This window comes from Telopea speciosissima, chromosome 2, assembly GCF_018873765.1.
Source record: "Telopea speciosissima isolate NSW1024214 ecotype Mountain lineage chromosome 2, Tspe_v1, whole genome shotgun sequence".
Classification (NCBI taxonomy): Eukaryota; Viridiplantae; Streptophyta; class Magnoliopsida; order Proteales; family Proteaceae; genus Telopea; species Telopea speciosissima.
This window is the reverse complement of record NC_057917.1, coordinates 60,832,803-60,857,643: the sequence shown is the minus strand read 5'-3', so window position 1 is coordinate 60,857,643 and position 24,841 is coordinate 60,832,803. Positions and strand designations below refer to the sequence as shown.

The 24,841-nt window shown below is 41.8% G+C and overlaps 2 protein-coding genes across 2 annotated transcripts; both read left to right on the top strand.

Moving 5' to 3' along the window:
• The first annotated feature begins 4,166 nt into the window (after positions 1-4,166).
• Positions 4,167-4,928, top strand: LOC122650947. The gene has a single exon (XM_043844303.1). The coding sequence runs from the start codon at positions 4,167-4,169 to the stop codon at positions 4,926-4,928; it is 762 nt and encodes a 253-aa protein (XP_043700238.1).
• A 10,832-nt stretch (positions 4,929-15,760) lies between these two features.
• Positions 15,761-18,784, top strand: LOC122650068 (ultraviolet-B receptor UVR8-like). The gene is made up of 4 exons (XM_043843365.1): positions 15,761-15,894; positions 16,431-16,590; positions 18,068-18,235; positions 18,733-18,784. Exons 1-4 carry the CDS (start codon positions 15,856-15,858, stop codon positions 18,753-18,755), a joined length of 390 nt encoding a protein of 129 aa, XP_043699300.1. The 5' UTR covers positions 15,761-15,855; the 3' UTR covers positions 18,756-18,784.
• Positions 18,785-24,841: the final 6,057 nt, after the last annotated feature.

Sequence of the window (24,841 nt, the reverse complement as noted above, 5' to 3'; positions counted from 1 at the left end):
CCCAGTACTTCTGGAAGAAGGCCGGAGAGAGACCATCTGGTCCCAGAGATTTCATAGGCTTCATGGCAATGAGGGCAGACTTAGCCTCCTCCATTTCAGGGATCTTACATAGTGATTCATTTAATTCTGCTGGAACTTTCGATTCAATGCAGTTAAGGACCTGGAAAAGAGCAGAAGAATCCACCCTTTCGGATGTGTAGCAGAAAAATAAAAGAAGGATTTCTTGGATAACCTCGATCGTGAAGTGGTCCATCGACCGGATGAGCACTTGAGACGGTTGATTTTGTTAAAGTTACCACTTTGGAGGGTTCGAGATGAAAGGAGCTTGTATTCATATCGCCACAATTGAAGCCATGATAGGCGGGACTTCTATTCAATGCAGTTAAGGACCTGGAAAAGAGCAAAAGAATCCACCCTTTCGGATGTGTAAGCAGAAAAATAAAAAGAAGGATTTCTTGGATAACCTCAGTCTGTGAAGTGGTCCATCGACCAGATGAGCACTTGAGACGGTTGATTTTGTTAAAGTTACCACTTTGGAGGGTTCAGAGATGAAAGGAGCTTGTATTCATATCGCCACATTGAAGCCATGATAGGCGGGACTTCTATTGCCATAATTCCTCCTCATGAGCCAGTTCCTTAGCAAGTAGCTTCGAGATCTCTTCTTGTCTTGCCTGAGGGTAATTCGAAATGGGGAGGCCTTGCAGATATTCTGATTCAGTAGTGAGGGAAGCAATCTTCGATTGAACTCTTCCAAAGACGTCTGTCTTTCACTGCTTGATGATTGTCTTATAGTTGGATTGTTTTGAGTCTTTTGACCCCAACCAATAAGAGGTGGGAGTTTATGGTGGGATCCATCATCCATCCATGATCACATCATGAGTGGGGACTGGGGAGGGATTCTTCTTCCACCAACGCTTAGGATTTCTATGTTTCAGTTTCAAGTTTCAACATCCAAATTTCTGGTTCAACTGGAGTGGCCTTAGTTAGAACTTAAAGATAGATCGAATCTAGTAAGAGAGAAAAGATTTACAACAAGAAGAAGAAGAAGGAGAGAAGAGAAGAGGATGGGAGAATCGATTGTGTGAGTTCAGTTTCATTAATAAAGTCTTCCAAATTACACAAAACTCCCTAGGGAGGTAAAGAGAAATAAAACAAGAAAAGGAAAAATACAACTTGGTCATGCCTTATAACAGTATAATGATAGAACTACCCTTATACAAGATATTCTAACAACTCTAACACTCCCCCTCAAGCTGGAGAATAAATGGCATACATTCCCAACTTGCACAATAAGGTACTAAATAGACTAAGAGTGAGACCCTTGGTGAAGATATCTGCTACTTGATCACCTGTTTTCACAAAGGGAGTACAAATGCACCCAGAATCCAGCTTCTTTTTTATGGAGTGACGATCAACTTCAATATGCTTGGTTCGATCATTATGGGCAATGCTTGTAGCGGCTTTGTTGTCCCAATAAAGTCTCATTGGCCTTCAGTTTCAAAACTCAAGTCTTGAAGAAGTCTCTTCTGCCATATAAGCTCACACACTCCATGAGCCATGGCCCTAAACTCAGCCTCTGCACTGGATCTAGCTACAACTGGTTGTTTTTTGCTCCTCCAAGTAACTAGATTACCGCCCTTTAAGGTATAGTACCTAGAAGTAGATCTCCTGTCAGATACTGAACCAGCCCAATCAGCATCAGTGTAGCCTTCAATCTGCAAATGGTCATGCCTGGCAAATAGAAGATCTTTTCCTAGACAAGATTTCAAGTATCTAATGATGTGATACATGTCCACTCCTGGGAGCATGCATGAACTGACACCACTCCAACTGCATAAGAGATGTCTAGTCGAGTCAAGGAGAGATAGATTAGTTTAGCCAAGCTTATGATTCGGATCAATGAGAGAAGTTGCTGGTTTGTACCCCATCATGCCTGTCTCTTTCAGAAGATCCAAGACAAATTTCCTTTGGCAGATGTTGATTCCTTTTCTTGATCTACATACTTCAATATCCAAAACGTATTTCAAGAGTCCAAGGTCTTTGATCTCAAACTGTTTAGCCAGATACGACTTCAATCTGTTTATCTTAGTAACATCATTCCCAGTTACCACAATGTCATCAACATAGACAATGAGAGCTGTAACTATACCATTATCTCTCCTGATAAACAAGGTGTGGTCAGCTTGACTCTGATAATACCCATTCTTTAGGATGGCTTATCTAAATCTCTCAAACTAGACCTTAGGAGACTGCTTGAGGCCATAGAGAGCTTTCTTTAAGAGACACACTTTCCCTTCAGCTGAGGGACACTTAAAACCAGGTGGGGGCTGCATGCACACTTCTTTTGCTAAATCTCCATGAAGAAATGCATTCTTCACATCTAATTGGTACATTGGCCAATCTTTATTGGCTGCCACTGAAAGAAGAAACCTGACTCAGTTATGATTGGCTACAGGGGCAAAAGTCTCCTGGTAGTCAATGTCATACACCTGACTATACCCTTTTGCATCCAGCCTAGCTTTGTATCTCTCCACTATACCATCGGATCTATACTTGATTGTATAAACCCATTTGCATCCAACCGGAGTTCTCCCCCTGGGAAGATCAACTAGTGTCCAAGTATTGTTCTTCTCCAGAGCCACCATTTCCTCAAACATTGCTTGCATCCATTTTGGATCAGATAAGGCCTCTGCGACATTTTTGGGAATGAAAGAAGACTCAAGGGCAGTGGAAAAGGCAATACTTGTAGGAGAAATGGAATCATAGGAAACAAACTGGAATATGGGGTTAGTATAGGCTCTCTTCCCCTTTCTCATAGCAATGGGAAGATCTAATTCAGAAGGAGAAGTATTACCTGACTGAGGAGGATGAGACTGAGGATGTGGATCCAAAGGGGGGTTTTGGCAAGGTTGTTTTCCCTTCAACTCATTCATACCATGGTTGCTTTCCTTTTCCCTTTAACAAGCATTCACCTTTTGTGAATATAACATAACATCTTTAAATTTTATACCCTTATATTCTTTTTTTCAGATAGCATCACCACCACTACTAGCATCAATATCAACAACACCATCAGCATCAACATCATCAACAACATCCACTTCTTTGTACTTTCCAATATCAAATTGGAATGGGAAAATAGAGGTAGGCAGGGGTGATAGAAAAGGAATGACATCAGCATCCTGTTCACTGCTAGTACTCTCCTCCTGAACAGGATGTTGAGGGGAAGAAAAGTGAGGGATAGACTCAAAGAAGGTGACATCTTTGGAGAGAAGTCGCCTTTGGGAAGGGGGATGGTAGCACTTATAGCCTTTGGTTGAATCAGAGTAGCCCAAGAAGATGCACTTCAGAGCTTTGGGATCAAGCTTAGTGCGGGCTGATTTGTTGATATAAACACAACACACACAACCAAAGACTTTTGGAGGCAAGGAGAAGTCTGAGGATTGAGGAGAAAGAAGGAGCCAGAGGAGATTTGAAGCCAAGGAGTGGAGTTTGCATCTGGTTAATGAGAAAGGCAGCGGTAAGAAGTGCATCAGACCGGAAAGTCTTAGGCACATGCGTACCAAAGAGAAGACCCCTTGTGATTTCCAACAAGTGGCGGTTTTTTCTCTCAACCACCCCATTTTATTAAGGGGTGTCAATACATGCCAGTTGGTGGATTATGCCGTGATCAGTAAAGAACTGGTGGAGCTGCCCATACATGTGCTCACCCCCTTATCAGTTCTGACAATTTGGATTCGAGTACCGAACAGAGTACTAATAAGTTGATAAAAATCCTTAAAAGCATCACAAACATCACTCTTTTGTTTCAACAAAACAGTCCAAATAGACCTACAATAGTCATCCATAAATAAAACAAAGTAACGAAACCCAAACAAAGAAGTAGTAGGAGAAGGCCCCCAAACATCAGAATGGACAAGAAAAAAAGGTGTAGTAGATTTATTATCACGATAAGGATAAGTTATGCGACAATGTTTGACAAAAATACAAGATTTACTTTGAAAAACGTAAGAAGAAGGAAAAGAAGGAAACAAGTAGGGTAACTCTCTCCTCATAACAACAAAAGAGGGATTATCCAAATGTTGATGCCAAAGCATTACAGACTCCAAAGTACTATGGTCACTCCGACCACAAACATAAGCTGCAGCAGTAGAAAGGGGCCGCTAATGGATTATGTGGACAATGCGCTCCAGATTGATTCCTCTCTTCGAGTAAAGGATATATTGGGAGGGGACAGCACCTGGAACAATGCTGTCATTGACCAGATAGATGTAGATGAGGTTAGGCAAGGGATTCTACAGGGCACCCACTTGATTTCAGGAGAGCCAGACAGGTTGGTTTGGAACGAGTTAAGGCTTCGGTCACCTGAGTGTGGCTATTCCAGATGGATTTGGAACCGGACACTGCCAACAGAAATTGGTTTCTTCACGTGGCAGATTTTTAATGGTGCGGTTCCCACAGACGAATCGGTGAAGGTTGGTATTCCGCTGGTGTCGAAGTGCAACTATTGTCGGAGCCCGAGATGCGAGTCCACTGATCATTGTCTTGCTTTTGGTGGGACTGCTTCAAGGGTGTGGAGCTTTTTCTTAAGAGTCTTTGATGTTCCTGATGAGGTATCACTAGATGTCAAAAGCCGGATCTTGCTGTGGCGTGAATCAGCCAGTTGTAATAGCCAGGCAGCTTTCATTGCAGGGCTGCTGCCCTCTTTGATTGTGTGGGAAATTTGGAAAGAAAGGTGCAACAAACGGCATGGGGAACGAAGGAGATCGGCTCGGGGCGTAATTGGAAGCATTATGGCATGGGTAACATGTCTGCCAATGCCCTCCAACCTTGGCAATAGGTATTCGCTGATGGAACAACATATTCTAGCAATTTTTGGAATGGCAGCCCCACCATCTCGGATTGCTCGGCCTATCCCGGTTTACTAGTGCCCCCCGTTATAATTGAAGTTGAATGTGGATGGATCATGTAGAGGTAATCCAGGTGACGGGGGAGGAGGTGGAATCATAAGGGACAGCAAAGGGGTGGTTTTGGCTGCCTTTGCCAATTTTTATGGTCCGTGTACGAACTCCATCGTTGAGCTTCGAGCTATGCGAGATGGATTAAAGTTATGTCATGAGTTGGGCCTTGTGGGAGTGGCGATTAACTCGGACTCTATCTCCACAGTACGCATGTTAATCGTAGAAGATGTGGATTGTGGAAGGGGTGGTACTAGTTTCGCGAGTCCGTGGGGCTGATTCATTTGGTAAATCCTAGTATCTCTTTTGCTTACAGGGAGAGTAATAGAGCTACAGACTGGTTGGCAAACCATGTGTGCAATGTCAAGCAGTCCTTCACTTTTGGTCAAGGTGACTTGCCTCAGGGAGAGTTCATACGTATCCTAAGGGAAGACAGGGCTGGTTTACCTGTGTCCAGACAGTAGTACAGATTGATTCTTTATTGTTTGTCTCCGGGTTAGGGGTAAGGCGGCATGTCCCCCCCTTGTATTCATTATTTTTTTTTATCTTAATAAAATTCTAGGAGCTGCCCCGAGTCCCAAAGAATATTCGGGTTTAAAAAAAATTTAAAAAAAAAAAAAAACCGTGGTTCAAGAAGGTAGAGTCCTTTTTCAGTCCCACTACCATTAACCCTCTTTGTCTCCTAATCCTGAAAAAGACAATAGGAAGGAAAGAAGGTTACCCAACAATTTAAGGATTTGGTTAGGTGACTCACTGATAATAGGTTACTAGCAAAATCAGGAACATGAAGAACAAACTCAAGGGAAATAGAAGGAGTAACTCTCACATTACCCTTGCCAGAGCAGAAGAAAGGGAACCATCAACAACCCTTACCGTGTCCTGGCCAGAGCAAATGGAGTAGGAATCCTAATACTGTGACATACCAGTCATGTGATCAGAGGCTCCAGAGTTAATAATCCAGGTGGGTGCAGTAGAAGGAGCAGACAAGACTTGCAGAGTTGAGGCAAAAGTAGCTGACCCTCCAAAATGAGACATCAGTCGGTGGAGGGCTACACTATCATCCTGTGAGATGGAGTCAGGAGCAGGCTGGGGTCCAGAGGTCTTAGACTCAAATGTCACAGAGTGAGCCCTAGTTCCCCCTCACTTGCCTCCACGGGCACTAGATGAACCACCACGCATACCAGGGGGCTGCCCATGAAGATCCCAATACCTGTCCATGGTGTGTCCAAGCTTTCCACAGTGATCACATTTAAACCTCTCACGGTGATCTCCACAAGTTGGCCCTTGGCCTTTTCCAGTCTCTATGGGAACTAGAAACAAGAACATATCTCTCTGTTGATGGTGCAATATCCACAGTTGTTCTCCTGGTTTTCTCACTTTGCAAGTAGTTGCACACTTCATCCAAAGATGGAAAGGGGGATCTCCCTAAGATTTGCAAGCGAAGAGGCTCATATTTTGGGTTAAGACCACCAAGCAAAATAAGGATCCTTTCCTTTTCGTGGCTCCTGTAGACCTTTGCGTCATCATCAAAATTGGACAGTTGGAGGTTGTTATAGTGATCATATTCCTCCCATAAACTGATTACAGTGTTGTAGTAGTCAGATATACTCCTATCACCCTGTTTCATGTGGATGATTTTTTGGAGGATTTGATACACTTTTGTTGCATCACCAACTCTATCAAAAACCTTGGAGACACTGTCCCAGATATCTTTGGCAGTTTCGTTACTCATAAACCTCCTACCTATCTCAAACTTCATGGAGAAAATCAGTCAAGTCATAACAATGGAGTTCTCAGTCTCCCACTTGAGATAGCATGGATCAATTGTAGCAGAAGTTGTGATAGACCCAGTAATATATCCCAACTTTCCCCTACTGCTTAGGGGCAACTTCACAGAACGGGACCAATCTAAGTAGTTGGTATTGTCCAATTTCACAACAAATATTTGAGTGTTGGGATTGTCAAAGGAAGCCATAGTGGGGAGGCCATAGCCGGAAGTGGTCCACTGACCTCAGAATCAGCCCCAGATATAGTAGACATGGTACCAAAATACTCAAGAAAACAGATTGGTGTCTTGCACAACTGGGGAGTAACCTCTACCCACACAAGCAAGAAAACCAGCAAACAAAGGGAACAATACACTGCCAAGCTGGTAAATCCTGAAGGAGAACTTAAATCAAACACCTTGAGTGCATCTCATAACCATGCAATGTGTTGGCAGCCAACAACGGGAAACAACATGTTGCAGCCCAGCTAACAAGTAACCCGAAAGCACATCCTTTGATGAAAAAGTATAACTAACACTCAAAAAAGACTTTGGTTCCATTCCACAATAGCCAAAGGCATTCAAATAGTTGTGACATCAACAATTAATAGGGACCATCTCTCCCATTACAGCCAATAAAAAACTCAACAAGAAGAGAAACCAGAATCTGTCGATACCTGGGAAACACCGATGAGTTGAGCTAAGCTCCTCAATCAGCTCCTTTCAATAACCAAGCTGTTGGGTGTCTGAAAGAAGCCTTTAGGCGATTCAAATGCCTCAGTCCTCATCACAAATAGTGAAGAGATGAGAGAGAGATGAGCAGAATGCTCTACAGACTGGCGGTAATGCTCTGTCCAGCTTCTAGGGCTTCAAATACACTTTGCGAGCTGGGAATCTCTCTCCATTGTTGTTGAGTTGAAGGATACAGCTCCAAAGAATGTAGTATGTGTGATTTTTCACATAGTATAACCTCTAATGGAACCCTCTACCTTTCTAGGGTTCCAAGAAGAGGTGAAGAGGACAGCCAAGTCTTAGTCGACTCTCAAACCAGTGAAAGAACTGCTCTGATACCAAGTTGGAAGTTAAAGATAGATCGAATCTAGTAAGAGAGAAGAGATTTACAGCAAGAAGAAGGAGAGAAGAGAAGAGAAAAGAAGAAGAAAAGAGGCTGGGAGAATTGATTCTATGTGTTGAGTTGTTCTCAACACACATTAATTCATTAATAAAGTCTTCCAAATTACACAAACCTCCCTAGGGAGGTAAAGAGAAATAAAACAAGAAAAGGAACAATATATCTTGGTCATGTCTTATAACAGGACAATGACCGAACTACCCTTATACAAAATATTCTAACTACTCTAACAGCCTTTGTCATATGTCAGTACGAGAACTTGAGCGCCCTGGCCCTGTTGTTTAAGTGTTCATGATTCCTTAATCTGCTTTTCTGCTATCCTGCACAAGAGGGGGGCGAGATGGGGTCCTTATTTTGGGTTCATACGTAGATAGCAACTGTAAGAAGCTAGGGATTCACAACCAATCCTTGTTGGAGGAGACTACAAACTAGAGATTAGTGTTAGGGAAGGCTTAACTTAAAAGGGTTGGTTGATCGATCATCGATGGAAGATAAAGTAAGAGAAGAGCAGGTAGCGGTGGAGGAGGAGATAGACGGTGAGTGGTGGAGCTGGGGAACTGGAATGGACAGCCAGTTGGGTACCGGTAGGCTCTGAGACAAATACCTTCCTCAACTACTTCCCCCTTTCTCTTCTTCTACCTCAGGACATATCATCTCTCAGCTCGCCTGCGGTGGTGCCCATGTCATTTGCCTTGTCCTTCGATATTGTAAATTCTTACCATTCCACACTACATTTCTATATTCATTTCTCCATGAGAAGCTCAGAGGTGAAAAGGAAAGAATTTCCCCGTTGATATTGATATTCTGCACAAATACAGCTGTATGGAATTGTTCAGAATATGAAGATACTTACTAATTGTAAAGGGATAGAAAAATGTCTATCATCCTAGAATGCCTCATTGTTATGAACCCAATGAAGATGTTCCTTTGCCACTTTGTTAACTAAGTAGCCCATGTGAAATCAGAGACTTCCCACTCCTTAGGATTTTCTGGAACATGAGGTTTCCTTACTTCTCCTTCCTATCCAAAGCCTAGTTTGTGTAATTTGCCGCCTTTTGCTTTGTAATCCTGCAAAGACGGGGACTGCCTCTTCTTCAGGGTCTAACACAAGGTGGCACCACCCATCTTCCCACAAACTAACCTCTCTTCCTTAATCTCACCCCCCAATCGGATTTTAGGTTAGAGATGTAAGTGAGAGAAGGAGGAGAGGTTGAAGAAGGAGATGAGAAGGAGAGCAAGAAGGGAATAGAGAGAGATATTTCGGTTGTGAATCTTGTGTGTAGGAGAGACTTCTCCACACTCTGTATTACTTGAATAGAACTAAAGGAGTTATTACATCCACCTCCCTAAGGAGGTACAAGGTAAAAAGGACAAACAAGATAAAATACATAATAAGGCAACTAGTCTAAAGTCTAGTTCCCAAACTACCCCTGTTAGATATCTAATAACAACTCTAATACTCCCCCTCAAGCTGGAGAATATATATCATGCATTCCTAGCTTGCTTAGAAGAGAACTAAACTGAGGAGAGGCAAGGGCCTTGGTAAGAATGTCTGCCAGTTGATCGCCAGTCTTCACAAAAGGAGTACAAATGCAGCCAGAGTCTATCTTCTCTTTGATGAAGTATCTATCAACCTTAATATGCTTAGTTCACATAATCAACAGGTTATGGGCACATCGATGGCAGCCTTGTTGTCACAATAGAGTCTCATAGGGCCTTCAGTGTCAAATCCTAGTTCCTGAACAAGTCTTTTCAACCATATGAGTTCACACACTCTATGAGCCATAGCTCTAAATTCTGCCTTTGCACTGGATCTGGCTACAACGTGCTGTTGTTTGCTCCTCCATGTAACCAAATTACCTCCCACAAAGGTACAATAGCCGGAGGTAGATCTCCTGTCTATAATAGAGCTAGTCCAATCTGCATCAGTGAAACCTTCCACTCTCAAATGATTGTTTCTGGCATACAACAGTCCTTTCCCTGGGGAAGACTTCAAATACCTAAGAATGCGATACACAGCATCCAAGTGGCCACTTTTGGGAGCATAAAATTGGCTCACTACTCCCACTGCATATGAGATATCTGGGCATGTCATAGCGAGATAGATAAGCTTCCCAACAAGCCTTTAGTACTTTCCTGCATCAATCAGAGAAGGACCACAATCTTCCCCTAGTTTGTGATTTTGCTCAATAAGAGAATTTGCTGGTTTGCAGCCCAACATCCTTGTCTTTGTCAACAAATCAAGAACAAACTTCCGTTGACATATGTTGATTCCTTTCTTAGTCCTTGATAGTTTGATTCCTAGGAAGTACTTCAAGGGGCCCAGGTCTTTGATCTCAAACTGTTGTGCCAAGTAGCTTTTCAGTGTACAAATCTCAGCTATATCATCTCCTGTGACCACAATATCATCCACATAGACAATGAGAGCAGTGATGGTACCATTGCCCCGCTTGGTAAAGAGTGTGTGATTAGTTTGGATTTGGGAGTATCCATTCTTCAGACCATGCCTTTGGTGACTGTTTGAGACCATGTAGTGCCTTCTTAAGGAGACACACTTTCCCTTCAGCTGAAGGCATTTGAAGCCTGGTGGGGGTTACATATACACTTCCTCTTCCAAGTCACCATGGAGAAAGGCATTCTTCACATCTAACTGATATAATGGCCAACCTTTATTGGCAGCCAGTGATAAAAGAACTCTTATAGAGTTATGCTGAGCCACGGGAGCGAATGTCTCCTGATAGTGAATCCCATAGACTTGACTATACCCTTTGGCAACCAACCTTGCCTTGTATCTCTCCACAGTACCATCAGATTTGTACTTGATTGTATAGACCCATTTGCATCCAACTGGGACACGTCCCTTAGGAAGATCCACCAACTGCCAAGTATCATTCTTCTCAAGAGCCATCATCTCCTCAGACATAGCTTGTCTCCACTTTGGGTCAAACATAGCATCATTGACATTCCTGGGAATAGAAGCTGTAGAGAGAGCAGCAATAAAGGCAATACTTGTAGGGGAAAGAGCGTCATAGGAAACAAACTGGGCTATAGGATTAGTACAAGCTCTTTTCCCCTTTCTAATAGTAATAGGAAGGTCTAAATCACATGGAGGAGAAGGGATGTCACTTGACTGAGAAGGATGGATCTCAGGATGTGGATCTGGATCCAAAGAGGACTCTTGGTAGGTCTTCTTTTCTTCATTATGCAAGCCTTCACCTCTCTTGTAGGTAATGTGGTAATCCTTCTCCTTATCAGTACCACTAACAACAACTAAATCTGTATTCACATTCACATCCACAGCCCTGTGCTTTCCAATGTCAAGTGTAAAGGGAGAGATGGGTAGAGGATGAAGGAAATCAGCATCCTGTTCACTTCCACAATTCTCCCCTTGAAGAAGATGCTGAGAAGGGGCAAAGAAAGGAACAGATTCAAGGAAGGTGACATCCTTGGAAATAAGACACCAAGGAGAAGAAGGATGATAACACTTGTAAGCCTTGGTAGTAGAAGAGTACCCAAGGAAGAGATACTTGAGGGCTTTTGGATCAAGTTTAGTACGTGTAGATTTGTTTACATGCACATAGCAAATACACCCAAAGACTTTAGGAGGAAGAGAGAAAGCAGAAGCCTTGGGAGATAAGATGTTCAAGGGAGATTTGAAAGCAAAAAGTTTGGTAGGCATGCGATTGATGAGAAAAGAAGCAGTGAGGAGAGCAGCAAACCAAAAGGTCTTGGGGACATGTATGCCAAATAAGAGACTATGGGTGACCTCCAATAAATGGCGATTCTTCCTCTCAGCAACTCCATTTTGTTGGGGGGGGGGGGGTGTCAACACACGCTAGGTGATGGAGAATGCCATTATCAGTAAAGAAGGTTTGGAGGCCACCAAACATGTATTCCCCCCCTTTATCAGATCGAACAATTTTGATCCGAGTGTCAAACTGAGTAAGAATCATCTGATAAAAGGTTTTGAATGCATCACAAACGTCACTTTTATGCTTCATAAGAACAGTCCAAGTAGCACGAGAAAAATCATCAACAAAGGACACAAAGTAACGATAGCCAAATAAAGAGGTAGTAGGGGACGGTCTCCAAACATCAGTGTGCATAATATGAAAAGGAGTAGCAGTTCTATTACCATGATATGGATAAGAGGAACGACAATGTTTGGCAAACATACATGGTTCACATTGAAAAACATGAGAAGAAGCAACAGAAGAAAATAAGTGAGGCAATTGTTTCCTCATTACAACAAAAGATGGATGGCCAAGAGGACGATGCCATAACATAACCAACTCCACAGAACTACTATCATTACGTCCACACACATAGGACTGAGCTGTGGGCAAAAAAGGCTAAAAAAGGTAAAGGCCTTGCTCCTCACGTCCACTACCAATAATTCTCTTCATCACCAAATCCTGAAAAAGACAATGAGAAGGAAAAAAAGTGACACAACAGTTTAAAGATTTGTCAAATGACTCATAGAGAGAAGATTAAGGGTAAGGTTAGGCAGATGAAGGACAGATGTAAGAGAAATAGATGAGGTAACTGGGATACTGCCTTTACCAGAGATGGAGGAAAGGGAGCCATCGGCCACCCGAACCTTATCCTTACCGGAGCAAATGGTATAGGAATCATAATAATGGGACGTACCAGTCATGTGGTCAGTGGCACCAGAGTCAATGACCCAAGATTGGGCTGCAGTAGAAGCTGAGGTGGAAACCTGCAAAGTGGAGGATGAAGAAGGGCTAGCCATTGTGGGTGTAGGAGATGTGCTCAGCTGTGACATGACCCTGCGGAACACTGCATCGGCCAAAGGAGAGTCATCCTGTGTAGCATCTGTCTCCGTCATAACAGAGTGGGCACCTTGAGCTCCCCCTCGACGGCCACCACGAGCCCCACCGCATATACCAGAAGGATGGCCATGAAGAGTCCAACATCTATCTTTGGTGTGCCCAGATCTCCCACAATGATCACATTTAAATCTATTTCTGCCACCTCCACTAGCACCACCTGTCTCCATTGCTCTGTCCTCCCCATAAGTAGGCCCCTGACCTCTAACACCACCACGGGTGTCCCAGAAAGAGGAAGAATTGAGAGCTGATCTCTCAAGGGATGATGTTGGAGCAGGTGCCATAGCAACACGCCGAGTCTCCTCACTCTATAAATATCTGCAAACCTCATCAAGAGATGGAAGAGGAGACCTGCCCAAAATCTAGAGCCTGATAGGTTCATGCTCAAGGTTCAGCCCACCAAGAAGAGTGAAGACACGCTCCTTTTCAAGTGCACGATACACCTTTGCCTTATCCGCTGGGTTGGTCAATTGGAGATCCCTGTAATGATTATACTCCTCCAAAAGACTAATATAGGCATTGTAGTACTCAGAAATAGTCTTGTCACCCTGCTTAATTGCATTAATTTTTTGGTGAAGTTGATAAACTTTGGCGGAGTCACCCACCCTGTCAAATGTCTGAGAGACACTGTCCCAAATAGCCTTGGCAGTTTCCTGTCTCATAAATCTTCTCCCAATCTCGGGCTTCATGGAGAGGATGAGCCATGTCATGACTGTGGAATTTTCGGTCTCCCATTTCTCATAAGTAGGGGAACCAAGAGCTGGAGCAGTAATGGTACCTGTAATATACCCAAGTTTCCCTTTGCTCCTAAGGGAAAGCTTCACTGAGTGGGACCAATCCGAATAATTGGTGTTGTTTAATTTCACAATGGAGATCTGTGGGCGAGAGTTCTCAAACACAAACTGTGAGGCTACCGGAGTAGGTTGTGATTCAGCCGTGCCAAGCCCAGAGGCACTTAACCATGCACAAGTAACTCCAAACAAAGTGGGGAGTACACACTCAACCCAAATAAAGATTCCAATCTTAAGAAATAAATTCCAGCAGAAAAAAAACAGGTAAAATCTAGACAGAACTTCACCCAACACCTTCCAAGGAAAAACACCCACTGAAACAAGTTCTAAGACCTTAAACAAGGTATCCATAAACACTTCTCAACCAAGGGAGGAGTCCATGGTACTCCAAATGCAAGAAAAAAGGAAGCAAGAATACGCTTTATACCGGCGAGAAAAAGGAACCCCACGAAAATGAGCTATGCTCTAGCAAGAGAACCCTTCAGCAAGGAAACACACATGGGGCATAAAGAGCATCCTTGTACGATCCTAATGAGCTATTCCATGCTCCAAACCCATGCCGAGAGGAGAAAACACAGGAGCTGCAACTCTGAGATGGCGGAAAACCTAGGTGAAGCTTGGTTGGCTTCAAACACTTCAATGGGGCTTCAATACAGCTCAAGGATCATCTTCAAACACTTAAACAGGTTGCAAAGAACCTATTTCATCTATCTACGGCAAGTTGTTCACATAGATGCCTCTTCCTTGAAGTTCTTTGTGTCTTAGGTTTCAAGGAGAGGAAAAGAATAGAGAAAGAGGACTGATACGACTCTCAAACCTAAAGCTCTGATACCCAGTTGGATTTTAGGTTAGAGATGTAAGTGAGAGAAGGAGAGGTTGAAGAAGAAGGAGATGAGAAGGACAGCAAGAAGGGAATAGAGAGACTTCTCCACACTCTATATTACTTGAATAGAACTGAAGGAGTTATTACATCCACCTCCCTAGGGAGGTACAAGGTGAAAGGGACAAACAAGATAAAATACATAATAAGGCAACTAGTCCAAAGTCCAGTTCCCAAACTACCCCTGTTACATATCTACTAACAACTCTAACTCCCCTCCCCCCCAGAAAAAAATGGAAGACTTCCAAAATTAGGAAATATCTTCATATTTTCTGTCCACAAACTTGAACTGTGGGTCCTATCAGTGAAATTTAGGTCTACGCTGTTGCTTTTCTCTTATTTAGTCAAATATTACTTTGTCTGCAATAATAGCTGTAAGACCATGAAAGGTACCAAAAAAATAGACCGATCAGGTGCCTAACAGAGTGTGAAGATTGTAAGGGTTTTACAAAGGTAATTACAATCAATAGAATGCTGTAGGGTGTTCACAAACTTATGAAGAAAGAGTTTATATAATTTTCTATTTTATGAGCGAACTAGTGACCTTCAATGATATTGAGGAATGACAAGTGGGGATTGGTGTGGCTGATTTAAAATAGTAGAGATATGGTTTAGTTGAATTGAGTTAACCATATTGGGGGATGTAGTTTGATTTATGTGACCCAAATCTCTCAATATGCACTCACTGATAGTGGATTCTTAATATTTAAAGCAAGTAAAGTGGGCATGCTTGTGAGTTTGCTAACTTTAGCAGCTCAATCTAATTTATTGTTAAGTCATCAGATGACATAAGGCGCAAAGGTTAAGTTGTGCTATTGCAATCATAAGGTTGCGGGTTTGAAACAGCCTCTCCGTGAAGCGGGGATAAGGCTGCCTACATTTGCCCCTCTCAGACCCTGCAGTAGCAGGAGCCTTGTGCACTGGGACGCTCTCATCAGATGATATAAATAAATGTCTTAGTTTTATCCTTGAAGCTTTATGTTATCATAAATCATGTACTCTTTTGCTTCTATTCACCTCTAGCTACCTGAAAATCCAACTTATTGCGTGGCTGAATCCACAATAAAAGGGGAACAGAAAAACCTGTGGGAATCTGTACTATGGGGAAACTTGAATATGTCCTATGATGTATTTACAATGATCATGTAAGAAAATGTCATTTAAATTTTCATGGTTCCAATATTTTTTGCATGAGTGATTATGGTGCGCATGCTTATTGGCATACCAATGAGACAGTCTTTGGGGTAATATTTATGATCATTATTTCCATTGTGGACTTCAAGTATGAAACTTTCTAGACAGAACTTCATTTGGTATCATCTTTCTATTCTGGCTAAGGGCATGAGTGTCTTTCATTTTGTGCAGGTGGTAGGGTACTCACATGGAAGAGGGGCACATGCGGTCAACTTGGTCATGGGGAGCTGGCAAATGGCTTACTACCAAAGCCTGTAAATTTCTTCGAAAGCTTTGTTATATCTTATGTTTCTGCTGGCTGGAATTATTCGGGGTTTGTTTCAGGTCTCTTCGGACACATTGGATTCTTCCATATATATTCAAGAGTTAATTTAAAAAATACCGTGTTTAGGCGTAAAGTTAAAACCCTTAATCATGGATGGATTACATAATATTAACACTAGTTTCTAGAGGATTTTTACATCATTATTTTAATATTTAAACTTCTATTTTTGGTAGAGAACTGGAAATTATTATATTTGATCTTATTGAACTTGCCTATATGTTGTGGCCTCAGTTTTATTATTTTCACATCCAACCACATTGATACCATTTTTTGTGGCATAAGCAAACCCTCCAAAAATTAGGAGCTTCTCAAATTTGGAAATAGAATGTTTCTATGATCTATACTGCTCTTTGAATGATCCGGTCATTAAGTTGCAGTTAAAGGTACTGACCTAAAGCAGTTGACTGTGCTGAAAAGGGTGAATTAACAAGGAAAAAGAAAGTGGAGAAAATTATATTTCAATATGACTGGCAGTAGTAATTTCTCTTAGAGCATATATTTTTCTGTTTCATTTTCTGACTTGTTTCTTCTTCAGATTCAGGAGAACTTTTTACTTGTGGAGATGGTTCATTTGGGCAGCTGGGGCATGGAGATTATCAGTCACATTGCTCTCCTGTTAAAGTCCTATTTTTTTTGTTCTAAGCATGTTGAACAGGTCACCTGTGGGATGCGTCATTCGCTTTTATTTTTGAAAGATAAGCACATAATAAATGCACTGTAAAACATGCCATGTCCATGATGTTTTTCTATTTTGGTAACTCGGGAATGTGCCGTCCATGATGTGAAGATGCTATTATGTGGAATATCTAGAATGTGGCTTTGACATTCTCACATTCTTGTTTTCTTGGTAGGTCATATAGTTTTTGCTTAGTTGTGCAGCACAACAAAGAACTTTCTTTACTGAATCAGGCTCCATATGGTTGAACTTGGGAAGTTTATGACTGCTCTATTTTATATACTTATTCAACTAGAATGAGATTTATATTTATGGGAACAATTTATAGTCGCCGTAAGGACAAACAGTTGATGCTTTGAAGTGAAGTAGTCCATTAAAAACTTTCAACTGAAAGCTTCATTGTCAATCAAGAACTTCATCAGTGATTGAGCAAGGAATCTTTAATGAGGACAGAAATTGTGCCTATATTTTTTGTTGCTGCAGAGTGACGAGAGATGGTCAGTTGCCTTAGGGATGGAACTCCTGATTTTTTTGTTCTTATGGTTGATCTGGCAGATTATTTAATAGGTAATTGTTTTGGAGATGGTTGTCCTTACTGTGGTGTCTGTTAATCTTGGAATACCAGGGGCTGAAAGTTCATGGAAACCAGAGAGGAGTAACAATCATGCTAGTCATTCTGACACGTTGGTAGTTCTGTCAGGATATAACCATTTTTCCTGTCCAGAATATTTTCTGTGCAATCTTTTTTGCTATAAAGAACATCTAGGGAAGAGGACATTTTATCTGCATTTATCTGTTTCTCATTTGGGAACTTGAAATGTTGGTGATACTGAACCAGTTGTTGTTCTCGAAATTCGGTTTCATTTTCTATAGGAATAATGGATGACTTTGGGATTGCACTAACTAGAATTTTGGAAAAAAAATTTCACCCGGGGGGTGTGGATGTAAAGAAGATTTTAAGATTTTAAAGGTCGTGGGCCTTCCTAAAATTTGTCCTAGCACTAACAACTATGGACAGAGACAGAGTGGGTCTTTTCTGTGTGTCGGACTGGCATGGCATGTCTAAAATGGTGACTTAGCTAAGCCTGAAACAGAAAACACATGTATATAGTTCATGTATTATACTGTATGTTACTGACCTATTTTTTATGTGAAAGTTACTTATAAAGGAATATGCCTGTAATGGGCTGATATACATGAAAAATTATATGAATGGCAACGGTATGCAGCATGCTTTTAAGAATCTAAAACAAGAAATATTAGTTAAGTTAATTTTGTATAAATAAAAATGCTTGACATGCATCTCAGACATGAATGTTATGTGGCTATCAAAGAAGAACAAAGCACATGCTAGAAGGACTGGATCATTAAATCTAGCATCAGATCACCATTATCCTCCTGTTAGTTTATCCAGATTAAAGATAAATGGAAAAATTACTTATAGGATCTGTGCTTAGATGCATCAATTACTGAGGTTTGGAATTACTTTGGTGCAGGGGATTCAGAACATCCAGTCTATGGATTTGGTTCAGGGAAACGTGGCCAACTTGGTTTCTCCAAGGACCGGATCAGAACATGCAGTCTTCCCCAAGCAATTTTTGGATTTGAAGATGTCAAGATTGTTAACATTAGTGCAAATGGAGATCATAGTGCAGCATTATCCGGTAGTTTTTCCCCCCTCCCTCCTTCAAATCTATATGTAGCTGCAATTTTTTTTCCTGATTAGCAATCGCAGCAATTTCATTTTTTTTAATGAAAATATATGATGGAGCTGGGCCCCATCATCCTTAATTCCTCATTGAACTGCTGTATGACGTGCACTCAACACACTAATTTGGTCCATCAAATTCATGAACAAATTTGGGATGGACAGAAGCCCAGAAAACCAGACAAAACAAACTTAACCTCTTAAGTTGTGGCTAATTTTGAGAGGCTAAATTTTGAGGTTATTGTTTGTAAAAGGAAAATCCATGACTTCACGCATCAGAAGTGTATGTTTAACCTGCTGTCTAGGTGATTGTTTAGGAAGTTTCCGTTTATGCATCATATGGTGCAATGGTTTGATATGCATTTATGTATGTTTTAGTTTAACTACAGTCATCAAATGCCCTTTTAGTTATTGCTTTCTATTTATGTCACATATCTGATAACACTGCATCAGTTGATGGGCAGCTCTATACTTAGGGCAAAGGATTCAGAGGCACCTTAGGTGCTTACTTCCTCCCAATTTTAGCATCACCATTTAAGGGCTTGCAATGTTAACAGGTTATATATATATATATATATTTTTTTTTTTTGGGTGAATAAATAAATTCATTACCAAAGAGAAGAAAAAAGAATTATAGAGGGCCCCTAGGGGAAAGGAAAAACAGAACCAGCCATAGCCTTAGGTAGGAGAGGCTGAAGAAACAAGAGAAACATTAGAGAGACCCCAGGAGTCAACAATGAGCCTGTTCCTTGGGGAGTCTAAACAACTAGAGGGGGGGACAAGAGATAACTTTGCTTTAATCTCAAAGGAAATGGAATCCCAAATCTTTTGGTAAGAACGAGAGTTGGAGGTCCATTTCCTGATATTACGCTCCATCCAAATATGATTGATAGTGGCACAGAAGGCCAACTTCTCTACCGCATCACAAATAGAGGAGCCAGCGAAGGTCATATCAATCCAAATCCACTCTCTAGAGAAGGGGAGAATTCTTCTACAGTCTGGCCAGCACTTGAGGAGGATGCCTTTCCAGATAGCAGCAACGGTAGGGCAATCAAAGAAGAGATGACACAAGTCTTCAGCGTTGTTCCAGCAGAGGCAGCAAGCAGATGAGACTTGGATCTGGGGGCTTCGAAGAAAAGCCTGGGTTGGGAGACAGTTGTTAAAGACCCTCCAGGCTGTAAAACAGTGGCGAGGAATGTGATGCTTGAACCAAAGAAGATTGCACCAAGGGATAAGCTGGCCTTTCAAACGAATGAAGTTCCAAGCTGCTTTGGATGAGAAGAGGCCGGAGCTATTAGTTAACCAAAGAACACAATCTCCTCGGGCAGCAGGCCTTCTTTGAATAGAGGGGAGCTCATTCCAAATAAGGCTAAGAGAAGTGCCAGAGGGGGGAGGAGCCTAGCCATCTTGAGCAAGGATATCAGCAACCAATGAGAGCCTGTGGAGACCCATGGCATAAATGGAACGGGGGGTGACCTGATGGAGAAGAATCCCCAAAGGGTGCCAATTGTCCAGCCAAAGGTAAGTGGAGAGACCATCACCAACCTGGGAACGAATGACCTGGAGCACATGGTAGCGGCTAGCAAGAATTTTGCGCCAGACCCAAGAAACATTAGAGGAAGAGGAAGCCGTCCAAATAGAGTCATGGCGAAGAGGACCCGAATAAATCCAGTCAACCCAGATGCTTTTCTTCTTGGAAGCAATCTTCCAAATAAGCTTGATGATACCCACAGCGTTCACCTCTTTAATTCTTCGGATGCCCAGACCACCTTCCTTCTTAGGGAGACACACAGCGGCCCAGCTTAGGGGATGGAGAAATCTAGTGGAATCATTGCCCTTCCAGAGAAAGGAGGCCATGAGAGCTTGCAAGGACTTGATGGTGGCCTGAGGGAGCCCATAAATCCCAGACCAGTAGATATAAGATGACTCCAAGACTGATTTAATAAGGATCAACCTGCCTCCATAAGAGAGAAGTTTGCTTTTCCATAGCTGTAGCCTTTTCCTTATCAGATCAAGCATAGGGGTACAATGGTGAACAGTAAGCCTGGCCAGGATCAGAGGAATCCCCAAGTACTTGACTGGAAGCTGGCCCTTAAGGAATCCAGACTTAGCAAGAAGAGCTGTTTTGAGCATCTCTGAGACCCCTGCAAAAAATATAAGAGACTTTGAAGGGTTGATGCGAAGGCCCGAGCACTCGTGGAAATGCTGAAGGCAACTTAAAATACACTCAAGAAAGGTAACTGAGGCCCTTGAGAATATCATCAAATCGTTTGCAAAGGCCAAATGAGTAAGCTTAATGGCTTTACACTTGGGCATTGGCATAAGAAGCTGTTGATTAGTGCAAATCTGAATCTCTCTGGAAAGGACTTCCAATGCCAAGGTGAACAAGTAGGGAGATAGATGGCAGCCTTGGCGAATCCCCACAAAAGCGCCAAAATAACCCGCCGGGCTACCATCGACCAGAACCGAGAACTTAGGGGAAGAAATGCAAGAGCTAATCCAATTTACAAAAGGCAGAGGGAATCCCATCTTAGTCATCACCTGAGCAATAAAGTCCCACCTCAGGGAGTCAAAGGCCTTGTGAATGTCAATCTTCAAAAGGAACGAGGGAGAGTGATTTTTCCGATCAAACCCTCGAACTAAATCATTGCAAAGAAGGATGTTGTCCGAGATATTCCTACCAGGGATGAAGGTCGTTTGATTGTCACTGACTAAGACATCCACAACACCTTTGAGCCGACGAGCAAGAATCTTTGCAATGAACTTGTAAAGAAGATTGCAAAGAGCAATGGGCCTGAAATCATTCATGGCAATAGCACCTTTTTTGGGGATGAGGCAAAGAAAGGTGTTGTTGATCCCTGTAATTTGACTAGGGCTTAGGAAGAAGCTTTCGATGGCAGTCACAAGGTCAGATTTGATGATATCCCACGTAGCTAAGAAAAACCCCATGCTAAAGCCATCTGGACCCCGAGCACCATTGACCTTGAGAGAGTGAATAGCTTCCCCAATTTCCTCTTCTTTAGGGATAGAACTCAAAGAATCAAGGAAGGCCAGGCCAATAAACTTGTTGAGCAAATGGTCCGGGATGGGGGCAAGACTCTCCTGAGGACTTGAAAAGATGCTCTGGAGGTACTGAACTGCCAAATCTTTGATGTCTTTTACAGAGTTGACTAAGGATCCATCCGGACGGGTGAGCTGAAAAATGGAGTTAGCATTAAGTCTAGCTTTCACCGATCGATGGAAGTAGGCTGTGTTTAAATCTCCCAAGTCCAGCCAAGTGATCCTTGATTTTTGCTTAAGAAAACTTTCTTCCCTAGCCAGCAAGGAGGAGAGCTGAGAGGAGAATTCTTTCTCTTCAATGGTCAGGGAGACATTAAGAAGATCAGACTGAAGACAAGCCTGTATGGCAGCAAGCCTTTCTTTACACTCCAGAACTTGATGAGAAATGTTGCCAAAAACCTTGAGGTTCTAATCTTTAAGAGCAACCTTAACATTTTTGAGCTTCCTAGAGAAAGCAATGAGAGGAGCAGAGAAGGCAAAGACAGGCTTATTCCAGGCATCTTGCACAACAGATAGGAAAGTTGGGTGAGAGGACCACATGTCGAAGTATTTGAAGGGTTTAGTGAAAGGTTGAATGGCTAAGGAGATGGGGGAATGATCTAAGATATCTGGGTTATCAAAAGAGGCCTAAGAGGAAGGGAAGGCTGCCAGGCACTCTTGTTGCTCCAAGTGAGGGGAAAGCCAGTCCATCTGAGGTCATCTGCCCCCAAATCCTCAATGTAGTCATTAAAGGAATTCATAGCCTCCAAATCCATATGGTCCCCACCCTGCTTTTCATGGCTGAACCTGATAATGTTGAAATCCCCTCCCACCCCCCATGGTTGAGCTCTAGTCTGGGTAGCAATAGACCTGAGATCAGCCCAGAGGGCAGTCCTATTAGCAGGGCAGTTATGAGCGTATACCACAGTAAGGAAAAAAGAAAAATGGCCTAGGCAATCAGAGAACAAGGTGTGCATGAACTGAGAGGAGGAAGAAGAGAGGGAGATGGAGATTCTGCAGGGGTCCCATAAAATCCAAATACGGCCATTGGTGTGATGAGAGTAGTTTGAAAGAATCGACCATCCCGGGGCAATAGAGCTGAGAATTTTGGACGAATTAGGCTCTTTGTTATGGGTTTCAAGAAGGCAGCAAAAACAAGAATGAGAGGAACGAATACGAGAGCGCACAGCAGATTGCTTAGAGGGAGAATTGAGCCCTCTGGTGTTCCAAATGATGTCATGGATCATTTAGGAAGGGGGAGGAGGGGCAGTGATGACTCAAGGAGTCTGGTCAGAACAGCCCGCGACCCATAGGAGGAACTGGGTAATCTTGGATTCCCAAATTTATGATGGTATATGGCCTATTAAATAGCTATTTGGTACTTGGGGCATGTGAATATGAAGTATTTATGTTTGGTGGGAAACTTCATGGGATGCTTAGTGATCCTCGGAAAATGAGCCAAGAGAAACATTCCACCATTAATGGCACTCCATATATTTCCTCAAATGGTAAGTATACATATTTGGTTTTACTTGGATGTAGATAATATAATAATCCTATGTAGGAATATAATATTTAATAAGGAATGAACAAGTTAGAGTTAATGTAGGAATAGCTCTGATGCATGATAAGTTGCAAGAAATTCGTTAGAGGTGACATGAACAAGTGCAACGGAAACCTTCGAATGCTCCAATATGAAGGGGCGATTTGATTAAGATTGAAGGAGCCAAAGGAGCCAGGGGTATGCCTAAAATGACTCTAGGAGAAGTGGTAAGGAAAGACATGCATAGCTTAGGACTTGTAACAAGTATGGGTTTGAATAGAGGAGATTGGAGAAAAAAGATCCATGTAGCGTACCCCCCATTTAGTTGGGATAAAGCTGAGTTAAGTTGATTCTGAGGACCATAGGAAAACTTTGACATTTGTGGGCCTCTGGTATGGGCTTGTGATGTTTTAGAACACGGGCGGTGGGGGGGTTTGGGTAGAAATGGATGCAACTATGCTAGTACATAATAGTTCAACGGCTTATCTGGTTTTCCATTCCATAGATGGAAGTAGGGATGTAAATAGATCGGATTCGGATCAGATACGGATTGGATTCGGATCGGATATGGATCACATGTGATCGAAACCAGATATTCCCTGACCGAATATGGATACCTCTAACGGATTCGGATTCGGATTTTTTACCATCCATTTACATCTCTGCCTTGTGTAACCCGGACCTTCCTCCCCCCTAGCGGATACAATTCACTTTAAATCCATATATCTTAGATCATGATTCTCTTTTTATCATATTCTAGAATTTGTTGAATCTTCAAAAACCCTCAAAATCATTATTTACTTAATTTTTTATTATTAAATATAAGGATTTTTTTTTCAGACGGATTTTAATCTGAGTATTCGGATTATTTTTTGGATATCTTTAAACGAATACAGATGTCCCTAAATGAATACGGATGTGAATTCGGATTTCGATTATTAATTTACATCCCTAGATGAAAGTTTCCCTCTGTTGACACTTTTTCCCACGGTTTGAAGTGCTTCGGATTTCGATTATTAATTTACATCCCTAGATGAAAGTTTCCCTCTGTTGACACTTTTTCCCACGGTTTAAAGTGTTTGGTTGTATGAGAAAGTAGGGACTAGGGACCTTGGGAATAAAGCTTTTTCTCACACATCCTCAATCCAACAAAAATGGGGAAAGTGTGGATCCACTCATTTTCTTGCAAATTTCTTAGCACAATCAAACATCCATCTGAGAACGTGTGCCATTTTTTTTCTTACTTTCCTACACATTTTCTTAAACTTTCATTTACACACTCTTCGTTCAAATTTGTTAGAGATAGAGAATTGAGGGTAAGGGTGTCAATTGATTCGATTTTGATTATTTGGGTCGGTTCAAAATACAAAATGTAGAAATCAAAATCAACCCAAATTAAGAATAGAAATACATTTTCAAAACCAAAACCAAACCAATCTGATTCGATTTGGTTTTTATCAGTTTTATATTCGGTTTAGGTCCTATTTTAGGTATTTGGGCTAACTTTTTTTTTTTGATAGTTAAGGGGGGGATGTAGGATGTGAACCAGAAGATTTGAACTCAAGACCTCCTGATAGCAATGGGCCTTTACGCACCACTAGCTACCAAGTGCGCTAAGCACTTGACCACGTATTTGGGCTAACTTGTTACATCTTACTAACAAAAAAACACTAATTTGTTAGGGTCAAAATTTCATAATCCACCAAACTTTTCTCTAACATTTTTTTTTAAAAAAAAAATCATCCATATTGATTGAAATATTAAAAAAGAATATAATTTTACTTATTTCCTTATTCGACATGAAAATAAGTAATTTGGTTTAATTCAACAATTTTAGTCATGAAATCAAAATTGAACTTAACCAAGAAAAGATTCTAGCCTTTGAAACCAAAACCAAACCAATTTACTTCAGTTAGGTTTGACTCGATGGTTTTAAATTGACAACATTAATTGAGGTCATCATTTCTCCTCCATATTGTG